We start from the raw sequence: 14522 nt of genomic DNA on the forward strand, positions 1-14522 counted from the left end.
AAACTATTTCATCCTAATTCACAGATTCAGTGACGACATGAAGTCGATTCAACAAAAGCTTTGTCTGCGTTTGTCCTCTCTAACAAACGTCTACAACATAAAGCTTTATTATTTTTATTTCCTTTGTCTAAATCAACAGTTTTGAAAGAGGTTTTTTTAAATATCTTTGTATTTGTATTGAGAAGAAACAAAAGTCAAATCACTTTTTAAATTGTAAATACTTGTGTGTACATGTACCTTAACATTTTACTTGTGCTGAGACATCATTTAGTTCACATTTCACCATTTTATATTAGAAGTAACTATAAGGAGAAAATACCATTAAATGTCAAATGAATACTATTTGCATAAGTTTAGTGAAAGCATGCACGTATTTAACGATATGGAGGCAATTAACCAATCAACTCCACAATGTCTTTGAGTCTGTATCTTTGGTGATCTTAAGAGTAAAAGTACTTTGCTTTGTTTCCGTAATACTTTCTAACAAAACTGAATTACTGGGCTTTTACTTTGAAAAAGGAAGGAACGTGGGTCTGAATATTGTGACGGTTGTTTCACAGACGTCTAGAACAAAATAAATAGAAACAAATTCAGTTTCTTTTTTATGAGAAACATGAACTATAAACCTGTCACTGCAAATAAACCAGGTAGGATGAACACAAAGTTTCTGAACTTCATTCTCTGCACACGACGTCCAACACAAAAATCAATAAAAAGTGCCAGTTTAGAACGGACACTGCACTAGTTTAACTAATCAATGTGGAGTTCACTGATTTACAATAAAAAAAAAATAGATTTTCTGTGTTTGGAATCAAATCCTTGTTACTAAACGGTTTAATTAAGCTGATTAATCCCAAACAAAAAGTTATTTATACATTATATTTATATGTAAAAGCCTGATTTGAAGTTTTGTGTATGAGAGGGATGTTAAAACACTCTGCACCAACTGCGTTTGTCTTAAATATATATTCCTGCTCGTGGATTTCTGTCCCCGCGACAAACAAAAGTCTGATCCCGTCAAAAAGCCGTCCCTGAACCCTCAAGGTTTCCTGCTGGAAGGTCACAGCAGAAGATACTAAACCACCGCAAAATGAATACAAAAATAAATGGATATTCAGACACGCTTTCAAAAACACTGCCCTTGCTTCACCTGGTGTAATAATGAATTTGAATGAATTCAAAATTAAACGCTTGTAAATTGTAAAAAGGTGAAAAAAAATGTTCCCTCTTGATTCTGTCCGATCTTTTGTCCGTTTTCCAAAATGAAAAATTCTCTTTGGCCGCTTTGTAAATGTTTTTACAAAGCGGCGAGGGGGTTGTTTCAAAATAAAGCAAATCAGACATTTTAATCAACGAAACATTTCATTTTACTTTTGATCAGTTAAATGTGAATCTGAATTGATTAAAGTGGCTTTTTTGGATCTTTGTGCTCCGACTTTTCTTTGAATTGAGTGAAATTACAATTTCTGACACAAAATAACAAAAGTGAAAACAGAAAACGAGAAGAGGCGGGGATTATAAAAACTTTGAGACTGTCATTTGTTCACATGAGCATTAAAGATATGATTTTATTATATATATTTTATATCATCCCTTTCTTTATTTTCTATATCTATCTGTTCCTCTATTTCCTTTTGTGCTTCACTCCTCTTTCTTATCCTCCTCCTTTTGTGTTCATTGATTTTGTTTTTCTTCGGTCCATTTTGTGCTCACGGTCTTTCTTATATTCTTTCTCTTCTTTATTTTGTGTTCTCGGTTTTGTTCTTCTTCGCTCACATTCCAGCTTCTTTTTGCTACTTTGCTCTTGTTAATGTGTTTTTTATTCTTCTATTCTTCAGACTCCTTCTCATGTTATTGTCATTATGTTCCTTCTTCGACTTGTTTATCGTCTTCTTCCCATCAAGTTCTCCCCACAATGTTTTCAGTGATTCTGTTTTCAAGGTGCAGCTCTGTTGTGGATCGCTCTCTGCAGGGGGGGGGGGGGGTGTCAGGGAGGGAGTCACATGACCATGCAAAACAAAGAAGGGACAAGCTCAGACAATCACACACACACACACACAAACACACACAGACACACAGACACCATAATCTGAGATGAGAAAACGCCAATATATCTCAACACAGAAAACTGTTATTTAAACTGTAATTTAAAACCTTGTATATTTCCTGCTTATTTAAACTGGAAGAGAAACACACAAGTTCATGCACACATACAGTTTACACACAGTGTGTATAATGCACACAGGCAACAGGTATGACACACACACACACACACACACACACACACACACACACGCCGTGCTGTCCTTGGTGGGGACACTGGTGGAGCAGTATTAAATGGAGGGTCACGGTCGGATCTTCCTCGGCGAGCGGCTGAACAAAACGAGCGCACTCCTCCAGCGTGAAGGTAAAGTAAGTGTTGAAGGATGAAAAGGCTGCACTCTGACAAACACACACACACCTGCTCAGCCCACACGTGTACAGTACATACAGTTTGTACAGTCCACACAATCCACACAATCCAAGATGGTCTTTATATTTACATGTGAGACGCTAAATAACATCCTAAGTCAAATATTAGTGGATTTAAAAATGTACAAATGAAGACACTTTATTCTCATAATATTGTGACTTTGGTTTGTAGTATTACTTCATTCTAGTAGTATTAAAACTTCACTCTCATAATATGACTTTGTTCTTGTTATATTTGATTTTTAAGACTTTATTCTTGTCATATTCCAAATCCATTCTCTTAATATAATGACATCTTTGTTGTTACAACTTCATGCAATATTATGACTTTCTTCTTAACCACCATTTTCTTCTCTCGATATTTTGACTTAATATGATTTTTTTTCTCTACATTACAATTTTAACTTAGTTATATAACGTCTTTATATTTTCATAAAATAACAAATGTATCTCTTTATATTACGACTCTCTCCTCAATTTCGTCTTTTCTTGTAATATTAAAAACATTATTCTGGTAATCGTCCTCATATGGTCAAACAAAACAAGATGTCCGAAAATATAACATCTGTGCTACAGGAGTTTATATTCTGCAGCTGAATAAAATAACTAAAGACAGTGAAGTATTTAAATTAAAGACACTAGGACTTCTTGTTGTGTATCGGAGGCTCACACGACTGCGGTTGGACAGAATAAACTCTTTGTCCTTCAGAAATCTGGGGTCAAGGTCAAACTCATGGTGGAACATTGGGAATGATGAAATATCTAAACGTTAACGTCCAGAACAAAAGTCAAATTCACTGCAGCTCCTTTCCTTCTTGTGGTGAGGAAAATGAAACTGTACTCTGTCTTTCTCTGGGTAGAAATAACACGAGGATCAGCCACAAGCATGTGTCTGTGTGTGTGTGTGTGTGTGAGTGTGTGAGTGTGTGTTTGCACATTTGTTTTAGCTTCCAATCCCAGGCCAGAGTCAGTTTTCAAGTCAAACTCGAGCTGTTAATTGTGTGCTAAAGAGCAGTTATGCATGCAAGTGTGTGTGTGTGTGTGTGTGTGTGTGTTTGTGTTTGTGTGTGTGTGTAAGGCGGGGCATGCTTGCAGTCATGTATGGTATGTGAACGGCCATGAGCGAGGTCAATGTAAGTGTGTGTGTAAGACGTGTTTCTAAATTTGAACCATAAAAGATCTAAAATTAGCAGTGAAATGATTTTGTGTTTTTTCTCCACGTTCCTCTGTCGCCGCCGGCCTCGGCTCCTCGACTCGGATGCTTCTTTCAGAAACTGGATCACGTGTCCGAGCTTTTCTTTCCAAACGGAAGCTTAAGATTTCCCTCAACGACTAAACTGAGGCAAATCTCAGGTAAAGTTAACGCATCAGAAACTGTTCTTGAGACAAACAAATATTAGACTTGCTTTAACATTCCATGTTCTCAATTATCGGGTCTTAAATTGTGATTAGTACACAACCTCCTCAGCAGAGGGCAACTTCTGGTGGCTCCGAAGTGACGACATCTGCAGTTCATGGTGATCGAGCTGGACTTGACTTGGACCCCCCCCCCCCCCCCCCTCTGAATCACTTCCCGCTCCCTTGTTTTTCTTCCCACTACAATTAAAATTTCGAACGAAATCACAGAAAACCTGATTCTATCTCCGGAGTCCATCAAACCGGTGAGTGAAGGCCGGGAGGCGGGGGGGGGGGGGGGGGGGGGGTTGCCAAACATTCCTGATTGCAAATTCCCGGTTGAACCTTGGAGGGTTGGCTGGTTCCCATTCAGCGACCTCAATGGGAGATATTCTGGGTTTTAATAGTGAACAGGTGTTCTGGTTTAGTTGTTGGTGGTGTTGTTGGGGGGGGGGGGGGGGGGGGGCCTAAGTGACGACACTCAATTTGTGTGAAGTGGAAAAACCATTGTGATAACATAACGGTTTTATTATGTACAAATTATAGAGTGTATATAAAGATCTCTACGAAAGTGAAGCCAAAGCATCTCGATCGCCCCCTGGTGGCTGGGGGCAGTGCAGGTCAAGAACCCTGCCTTCTCCATGTTAGCAGATGGGACATGGATCAAACTAAAGAGTCGATTGACATGTTGAAATACACACAAGATGATTGACAGCTGACACTGATATGTGATTGGTCGGGAAAATATGCAGTAATTATATTAATATTTACAATGATCCAATCCAATCAAAACATATTGATATAAAGTCAAGTAGAAAGAATCATGACTATTAAAAAAAAGACTCAAGTATTAAAACAGTTTAATCAATTTACTTTAATATCAGCTACAAATATTAAAGTGCACAGTAGCAGTTGTGTGTTTAATATAAAACATAACTACTAAAAGGTATCAGGTGTGTGTTCAGTGTGTGTTCAATGTGTGTGTACTTAGTGATGATCTCCATCAGAGCAGCTGAGTTCAGACCTGGAGAATGTAACGCCGCTAATTGAATGAGTAAACAAATCAAACGGACCAATGAGTGGAATGTGATGCTGTGAATTCCCACAATCCCTCGGTGGCCTCCCAAATTCTGGGAGGGGGTCAGAGGTCAAATAGTTTTCTCCCAGTTTGATGCCGTTACAAGAGGTCAGGGGTCAATTCGCCCAACAATCAGCGAGCTACAGTAGAGGAGCAGGTTGGTGAAGGTTTAAAATGATCAGCAGCTGAAACCTCTGATCCATTAAAGTGAATCACGATGACCTCTGACCCTGAGCTTGTGTCTAATGAAATGATCCCTCTAACAACCTATGTCTCATTTTAATTATATAAAACATATTTGCATGAGCTGTTTGTCAGTGAAAAGCATTAGAAGAAGAAAATATGACACTGCTTCTGAAGTTGGGATTCTCAAGCCCCAATAAATGTTGCAGTCGCACTTTTCCAAGTTTCAAAATAAAGTTAGAGTTCAAAGTAAAATAACTACAATGGCATTTATTGAACATGTGAATTCTGCCAAGGCCAAACAACCCTACACATGATTGTTTAGTTGTTGCAGTAGAAATATAAAAGATAAGAATAATTGTATTTGTCATAAAACACTAAATAAAGTGAAAGAATATGTGGATCGTTCTCTAAATCCATCTTTCCAGGAAAAAATTCTCAAGTTATGGAATCCATGAATAAACTGAAACTATCGGTGAATCGATAAAGACGCAATCTGGAAAATGAACGATATCTCAACTGGAATTAAAATATACTGTTAACGATTTATCTGACTGATTTAAAATGAAATGACTGAAAAGTATACGTGGATGACAGGTTGATTAAACTTGTGGGTCATCCAATTAAAAACAGGATACAGAAGAAATTTGGCTTCTGATGTTTGCAGATATTTGAATTTGTCCATTAAGGCAGAGGTTGAGCTCGGCCTGTGATTGGCTGGGGTGTGGCAGTAACAAGGGGAGTGAGGGGGGGGGGGAGGAGGAGGAGGAGGAGGCTGGAGGGGATCCCTCCGTTGCGCACGGCCTCAGTCCAGTGCGTAAAGAGCGCAGCGCGGCACAGCACAGACAGTCTCTCCAAGTCCGTGTGTGTGTGTCAGTGTGTGTCCGTGTGAGTGCGTGTGTCCTCCTCCGCCCGGATTAGCGCTTCCTCTCAGTCCGAGCTGACCCGCTCTCTCAATGAAGCTTGGTTCTTCTCCGTGATTTCTTCGCCATGAGCTGCTTGGATGTGATGTACCAAGTGTTTGGACCTCAGCCTTACTTCAGCTCCTACAGCCCCTATCACCACCAGGTAAGGATCCTCCACCGGGTTTTAAACCAGCCCGTGTACGGAGACTTTATATCGGGTTCAGTGAGAAGGAGACTTTAAGATTTAGGTTGTTAAATAATGGTAATTTAGATCTGATGCGTAATCTGCACGAGGAGGAGTACGCAGCGGTTTTTGAAGCTGTGGATCATTTATTTTAATTTGTTTAAACCCTTCAGGCTTTAAAGCAACTTTGCCATCTGTTTGTCCCGAAAAGTATAAAGTTGATCTGCACTTACAAACCTTAAACATTTTTAATTCATGGAGTGTGTGTGCGCAGCTAGCAGAGAAGAACCCCCCCCCCCCCTCCCCCCTACTTGTCACTGCGTAAAGATTTTATCACGAACACGAACAACTTTATTTTGGGCTTTGTATAAATACTGAACTAATTTCAGCTTCAGTGGACAAAGAAATGTTTGTTTCTCAAATCTATGAGTGGATTTCAGAAAAGCAAATAATAAATGTTTATTACTTATCAGGAAAACCATCATAGTTTATGTAAAATCTGATTAAATACATAATCTCTGAATTAATAATTAGTCCAACAACAATTATTAATCCTGCTAAAGTTTAATTTCCTTCTTTAATTATACAATGTTGAACTCAACCTGTATTTTTTAATTTTAATTTGATCGCATCTCAATCCCAGTATAAATATACTAATATAGCTGCCAAATATTAAGACCTTCTGATTTCCCAGTGTAATGTGTCAGTGTGTGAGCAGACCTTGTGTGTGTCTCTCTGTGTGTGTCAGTGGCTGCAGGTTTGTGTGTGTGAGGCCTTTTCCGACCTGTTAAAGAGCCTTTTCTCTCTGTTAAAGCCTCTCAGTCAACATGCAGGCATTTTTCACATAGTGCCACATCTCACTTTGTCACCTGAACAGCCGGAGGATCCGTCCACTCGCTGCACTGCAGCTCTACAACCAGCGGCCTCACTATCTATCAGTTCTACATCTGTGTGGCTTGTTTCATGCATTTGTTTTATAGACATAATATATTTATTTAAAGTCTTAACGTCTCAAAGTAATCACACGTAGAGTTTAAACACAACCTTGATTTTATCAGTAATTAAAACCAATTTAGTTGTGTGTTTTTCCCTCGTGTGTGCGACTGTTGTCAGGTTATTATTCTTGAAAATGGCTTCACTTGTTAGTTTACATGTGTGTGTGTGACACAGTGATAAATTAACAAGGAGGTTGAAGTATTAGATGTAGTAGTCTCTCATCAATATAACATAATATTATAAATACACACACCTTTGTGTTAATACATCACACTTGTGTAATTTTGCATTCAAAACACGTGTTGTGTCTTTAGCAGTAAATCCCAGTGAGTCCTGAGGTTCAAAGGTCAAACGCCAAATATAAATATGTGTTCAAACACCTGAAACTGATCATTTATAGATTGGATTTAGTTTCTGAAGTTGTGCGTCTGAACATTATAAATCTGTGTGTCCTCCCCCCCCATCCCCAGAAGCTGGCCTTGTATTCCAAAATGCAAGACCCCCAGGACAGCAGCAGCCGGCTCGGCCCCCTGGGGCCCCCGGCCATCAAGGAGGAGGACAAGGAGCTGCCGCCGGGGGCCGAGTACCTGAGCTCCCGCTGCGTCCTCTTCACGTACTTCCAGGGCGACATCAGCGCGGTGGTGGACGAGCACTTCAGCCGAGCACTCAGCCAGGCGACCGCGTACCCTGCCTCCAGCAGCCACAAGACCGTAAGAGGTGTGTGTGTGTGTGTGTGTGTGTGTGTGTGTGTGTGTGTGTGTGTGTGTGTGTTTTCTACGTACATGTGTGGAACTGCCGGAGAAACAAATCATGTGCTTCCACGCATTTATGTCTGGTGTTTGTGGCTTTAATAGTTTTTAGATTTAATAGATTTTCATACACAAACATAATTTCCCTAGATTCAGTAACTTTGTCTCTAAAAGAATCTCATGCAAAGATAAAGACTTTAAAAAAATTAGAATTTCTTAAACTGCAACGACTGACGATGGATTAATTTCCAGAATTCAGTCAAAACCAGGATTTGAGAATCTCAAGATCTGGTTGTTTAACGTCTTAATTCAAATTGATGAATAATGAAGGTCACATTACATTGGTGCAAACATTATTAATATCTATTTATCAGCTGGTATGATGCAGAACTGTGACTGTCTGATTTTAATTTATTGAGTGAGCACTAAAAGAGAAAAGAGCAGAAGTGTATTAAGTTTCATTCAGTTTTTCCAGGAACCTTGATTTTTTGTATTTTTGAGTCAAATGAAAAAAACGCAAACAAATTATAAATATAAATTATAATGAACATGTTGAGACTGTAATATTTCGAAAGTACAATTAATATATAAATATAATAAGAATCCCTCAGATTATCAGTTTAAAGTGTTTTAAACTCCACCCCCCTTGTGTAAACTAGGACTTTTTAACTATGGGACATTGTCAAGTGGTTCACAAGGTTTTTAGTTAATAATTTCTTACATGAGAGTTAATGTGGAGTTAAAAAGAAGCAAATTCTTGAGTCTATCAAGTGTCCCTGTGCACGTCATCCTCCTTCAGCTTCTAAAACACGTCCTCAGCATTGTTTTGAGTATTTTTCATATCTATTCAACCTCCAATTTACTTTTTCATTTTCTTTCATAAAGTGACTCAATCAAGTGTTTTTATAATCTGAATGTTTTCAGGTTCATTTGAATTAGTTTTGCACAAATAGAGAAAATAAGACATTTAGAATTTAGATGTTCCTGTCAAACCTTTAACTTCCTCTTTTAAACTTCATTGTGCTGCAATAAGTTACTTAAAGTAATAGTTACTATTTAGGGCGAGTAAACAAACTTACTCTGGAGATTGAAGGTGCGTTTGATTTGTGTTTCGTCAGATTCGTTCCCGATGAGCCAGCGAAGTTTCCCCCCGTCTTTCTGGAACAGCTCGTACCAGCCGTCCCTCTCCGCTCCCCACACAGAGCTCTCCTTCCCCGGGGACCCGTACGCCTCCGCCTCCCTGCACAGCCACCTCCACCAGCCCAGCCCCGAAGCCTGGCACCCGTCCCACCACCACCATCACCACCACCACCCGTACTCGCTAGGGGGCGCTATAAGCACCCAGGGCTCGGCGTACCCACGTCACGAGATGTACGGCGCGGCGTTCGACCCGCGGTACGGCTCGCTGCTGGTGCCGTCGGTGAGGCCGCACCACCGGCTGACGCCCGGCAGCTCGGTGTCCGGGCCCAACGCCTCGCCCTGCGACCTCGGGGGGAAGGGCGAGTCGGGGGCGGGCTCGACCTGGAGCGGCGCCTTCACCGGAGCCGGAGCAGAAATCGGACTCAACATGGACACAGGTATCGTCCATTTCTCTGGTCACCATTTTGTTTCTAAAGACTAAGATCACAGATTCTTTGATTCAAGACGGACACGCCCACAGATGTACAGAGTCAAGGACAATAAAAAAAAATAATAAATCACATTTAAAGATGTCATCATTCAAAGTGTTCACCTCGAATCAAACACCACAGAGTTTAGCCGATTCATTTTAAATTGTTTGAACTGAGAGCCAATCAGGAATAAACTCAAAAGTTAAAACACACATATTTAATACTTAGTCGTAGTACTGCAGTAGATTTACTCTTCATTGGGCCTCAGAGCTGATCCACAATTTAAATACTGAGAGCTGTCTTTAAAAAACCTGAGGGAAATATTAGAAACAACAAAAAACACATCAGTTCTCTAACATGGTGTTTTGCTCCATAAAGTTTTTACCGTCCACGTAGACAATCAGACTTCATCGATTCAGCTGCAGAGCTTTTATATGTAAATCCTGCAAACCAACAAACAGACGTAGTTTATAACCAAAACCAAAAAGGATCAACGCTAGTTTTGGTAAATGTTTGTTTCCGATGGATCTTCTCCATGTTGACGAACTGAAACTCTTATTTTGAAGTTGAATTCGCCGCCGATCGTCTAAAACTAATGAAAACATGTTGTAGTGTTTGACCGGAGTGAGAAACTTAAAGCATCAGATTAAGTTTAGTTTGTGTGTGAGAACTTCAGCTTCAGCGTTAAAGGGTCAGAATTGAATAAAAGATAAACGTCTCTGCCTCAGATCAACTCACCACAAGTGGTTTGAACCAACAACCTGCCTGTCAATCAATCAGCACCTTAACACCGGCTGTCAACTGGCTTCTCTCTGGTTTCATCTCCACCGCCTTGAGCGTTTCCTCCTGCTTTTGTCACCACGACGTTTGTGCTCCTCTCGCTAATCTTCCTATTCTTGCCTCCTCCTCCTCCTCTTCCTCTTCCTCCATCTCCTCCTCTTCTTCTCTTCCTCCTTCCTTTCCTTCTCCCTCAGGTCTACAGGGGCAGGATAAGAGCAAGGACTTGTATTGGTTTTAGAGACTGATGATTCCCTGCCTGCTCTTCACTCCCCCACCCCCCCCTGCACTCCCACCCTCCTCCCCTCCTTCAGCTGTAGCCCCCCCCCCTCCAGTCCTGCTCTCCTCCTCTGTTGCTCTGCTGATGACTGACGAGAGAAAGTGACGGCACGTTTCTATGCTGTAACGGCTTCTGGTCTCCTTGCAGCTCGGTGTCTCGGCGGACTGTGGCCCTGCTGAGCTGAGCGCCGACACCGTGGATACAAAACTAAACAAACTGAAGAGGAGCGAGTGCATCCGATCTTTATTTGACGGACGTGGACAAAGACGAGTTTCTTTGTGCTCCTGCAAACAGGCAGAGACAACATTCCTAGAAGTGGGAAAAAAAAGGTCTTGGGACAGACGGACAGAGACACATGTGTCGTCCAACTCCAAAGACGAGCGCTCGGAGGACTTGGCAGGACTTGCCTCACTGGGGCAACTGGGCCGCAGACACTGGGAGTGTGTTATGGCTGCAGGAAAAAAGGGCCACGTCGGGTTTGAGGAGGCCACGCAGACGCTGAAGGTTTTCACAGGGTTTCTGTTCGATGTCAACGCAGATACCGCCCCCCCCCCCCCCCCCGTCATTTTGTCAGAAGTCAAACAGGTTTTCAAATTACGTCCAGAAGGTTTTTACCTCGTATTTCAGCTGTCGATGCCACACCATGTTGAAAGTTGTGAAAAAGGTCCTTGTACGTACGGTTGCCTCTCGATGAAACGCACAAATGGAGCTGGTTGAGCTGAAGCTGCTTTAAAAGATTAAAAAAAACAATAGTGTGTCACTCGTTAGAGCTCAACCCTCCGGCCAGGCCCAACAGTCATCTCACAAAACCACGTTTTAACCCACAAGAGCAGGTTTTTATTAAGGTCCTCACCACTTTTTGACTAATCTTGCTGAAAACCAAAAAACCCAACAAGTACACGCACTAGCGCAGCACTTACAGCTTCACCGAGGGCCCGACACTTTCCTTATGGCCCGTTCAAATTCTCTACACGTCAATAAGAGGACTCACGATTGGTCGATTTGGACCCTTTTTGTATCCAGATGAAAAAGGACCATTTAAAGGGCGTCCATGTTGAGCTTCATGAGTTTCTGGTAAAATGGGTCGAACTGAGTGAACGGAGCCTTTAACCTGCCGCTGATAAGAGGATGGATTCACACATAACCACATCCAACACAACTTCCAACACAACTTCCACCACAACCACCACAACCACCACATCCAACACAACTCCCACCACAACCACCACATCTCAGGGTCCGGACTGTGTGACCCTCTTTGTTCTGGACACTTATGAGACATTTCATGGTGAAGGCAGATATTTAAAAAATGTGTCAACACAAAGAAACATAAAACTCACACCAACGAGAGAGAGAGAGAGAGAGAGAGAGAGAGAGAGAAAGAGAGAGAGAGAGGGGAGGGGTCCCTCTGTCTATTTGAAGCCACTTGACTCTTTCTCGCCTGCTCCCCTGCAGCTGTCAACGACAACTGCTCCTCAACACAAACACACATACACACACACACACACACACACACACACACACACACACACACACACACACACACACACACACACACACTGCAGTGTTCAAGCCAGGCCTATGAACTTAATAAAGGGAACATTTAGAGAGCGAGGTGGATCCTGCTCCACTGGGACAACTGGTGTGATATAAGTGAAGGGAGCAGAGGACACACACACACACGCACACACACACACACACACACACACACACACACACACACACACATACACGCACACCTGTCAAACAGTAATGTGTATGTATACGCAGGCATGTGTCTATTTCTATACTATACAAGGACCAGATTCGTTTTATTGTTTTTATTTTTAAGATTTGAATTAAGGTTCAGATTAATATTAATATTCAAGATGATAATGTTTCAGTCAGATTCGGCTCTTTAACATCCGCTGTCGCTCAAAAACACACAAGAGAAATTTCACTCACTCATATTTGTCCGTTAAATATTATTCTCATTAAGATCCATGAATTATTCTCTGAGAAATGAATGAAAATGTTGGAAAATGTCTGATCTCGAAATATTGAAAATAGATTCCTGGATCCACATCAAAGTTCCCCGACCCCTAACGCATCAAGCGTCCTGGGAATTGGTTGAGTAATTTTTCATAATATGAACATGTGTCAATACACAATAATTATACAATAATAATAATACGTTTGGGTTTAAACAGCAGGAAATCAATACAGCCAATGTCCTTATAAGTGTAGTAAAGCATTCATTCAAGTGTGTGTGTGTCTGTTTTGTGTAGGTTCTGTAAATCTGCCGTCCCAGCATTCAGCAGTGTTCTCTGTGGATATTTGAATACTGAAGTTTTGTTTCTGTCCCTCTGGCTCCGGTGTAAACTTCTTTCCTGTGTTTTGCTGTAAAAGCCTGAAGCTGTGGAGGAGACTCGGCGGCTCAGCCTCTTCACTCTGAGAGCAAAGATTCATAAAAAGAATCAAATGTGCATCTATGAAATGTCAGAAGTTCACAGCCCAGGTTCCCTGCTGAGTAAATAAAGCTCTGTTTGGATGTGGTGATGCCTCGCTCCCGTTTCACACTCAGGTTTGATCATTTGTTTATTTGACAGGAAACTCACAAACAAAACGTCTTTAAACAGCTTCTCCAGCTCGTAGCGTCTGATCTGGACTTTTGGGGACTGATGCTAATATTAGGGATAAATCAGATATTATTCCTAAATGTGGAAATGTAACTGAGGTTTGATATTTCACAGTTTGACAATAAACGTTGTTGTAAATAAGTTTAAATAAAAGAAAACACAAACACAAGCAAGTATCCAGAGCTTGACTTGAGACAGTGAACTTGTTTTTACATTCAAATTAATTCTTGCAGTGTCGATTAGTCTAAAGTAAAAGTTTTCATATCAGTGTTTGAAGATAATAGGTCAGATTAATGGGTCAGGCTCTAGTTACTGGTTACCAGTCGAGTGCAGTTACTGACATTATGGAGTAAAACACTTCAATATAATGACTGATAAATATATTTGCGATTCCCTAGATGTCTTATTCCATTTCTGTAAATGTTATCATAACTAACTACTAAAGGCAACTTCAGCTGTGTCTCTATATAAGTGTTTTATTTTTTATCTCTACAGTCAGGCTTTTAAAACCGAACCAAAAGCAACACTTTCATACATTTCTGTTGAATGCTTCACTCAAGTTATTGTTGATCATGTTATTAAACTATATAAGTTTCAAGGCCCCAAACAGAAGTTGATGTATGTGATTGATTCAGCATCAGCAGGATTAGAGACTAAAGCTGTTTTAACTTCCTGTTGTCTGTGGACGTCCTCTCACCGGACGAGCTCCCTCTCGTCAGGGGACTGGAACCCAACCTGAAACACTGGGAACCTGTTCTCATCGTCTCCCGCTGACACACAGACGGACGCTGTCCAACAAAGGACTTGTCGATTCCTGCCACATGTTCCGTTTCTCAGAGGCTGCGTGACACGTGTGAATTGGTCTCAGCTCAGACAGCTGTAGATTCAGATCAGCTTCTGACGGGGGTGCTGACGGACAAAGGGAGGGTGGAGAGGTGCTGCTGTCCGTCTCCCTCTTTCAGGCCGAGGAGGAGGACGGACATGAAATGCGTCTCTTCACAAAGACTCGAGAGTTAATTCAGTTGTGTGCGGCAGAATGGGAGAGTGTGGAGCGGCCGCTAATTGTCTGAAACACACAGGGACTCAGGTTAAGGACGAGAGCTGCTCTTTAATTGGAAAACGCAGAAGAGGAGGGGGAGGGGGGGGGGCATTGATTTATTCCATTCAATTAATAATAAAACTGTTCATACTGTTAAAGCTGTTAGAACCTTAATACTGTTCAGACTGTTGCTACTGGATCACACGGCTGAATCACAGGTCTTTTAACGTTTTTAC

At 41.3% G+C, this 14522-nt stretch overlaps 1 protein-coding gene across 2 annotated transcripts; it reads left to right on the plus strand.

The window, feature by feature from the left end:
* Positions 1-5953: 5953 nt before the first annotated feature.
* On the plus strand, positions 5954-13416 carry vgll2a (vestigial-like family member 2a). Of its 2 annotated transcripts, none has more exons than XM_062410783.1 (4): positions 5954-6196; positions 7684-7930; positions 9081-9539; positions 10547-13416. In XM_062410783.1, exons 1-4 carry the CDS (start codon positions 6119-6121, stop codon positions 10588-10590), a joined length of 828 nt encoding a protein of 275 aa, XP_062266767.1. In that variant the 5' UTR covers positions 5954-6118; the 3' UTR covers positions 10591-13416. The 2 variants fall into 2 exon arrangements, with proteins under 2 accessions (XP_062266767.1, XP_062266769.1); XM_062410785.1 differs by having other exon boundaries at positions 10777-13416.
* The last annotated feature ends 1106 nt before the right edge of the window (positions 13417-14522 follow it).

This window comes from Platichthys flesus, chromosome 18 (genome assembly GCF_949316205.1).
Source record: "Platichthys flesus chromosome 18, fPlaFle2.1, whole genome shotgun sequence".
In the NCBI taxonomy this organism is placed as follows: domain Eukaryota; kingdom Metazoa; phylum Chordata; class Actinopteri; order Pleuronectiformes; family Pleuronectidae; genus Platichthys; species Platichthys flesus.

Bases quoted from the DNA above. Each gene is read 5' to 3' on its own strand.
- vgll2a (XM_062410783.1), top strand. From the start codon at position 6,119: ATGAGCTGCTTGGATGTGATGTACCAAGTGTTTGGACCTCAGCCTTAC. The intron at 6,197-7,683 runs GTAAGGATCCTC...CCCCATCCCCAG, and splicing joins ACAGCCCCTATCACCACCAG to AAGCTGGCCTTGTATTCCAA. The intron at 7,931-9,080 runs GTGTGTGTGTGT...GTGTTTCGTCAG, and splicing joins CAGCCACAAGACCGTAAGAG to ATTCGTTCCCGATGAGCCAG.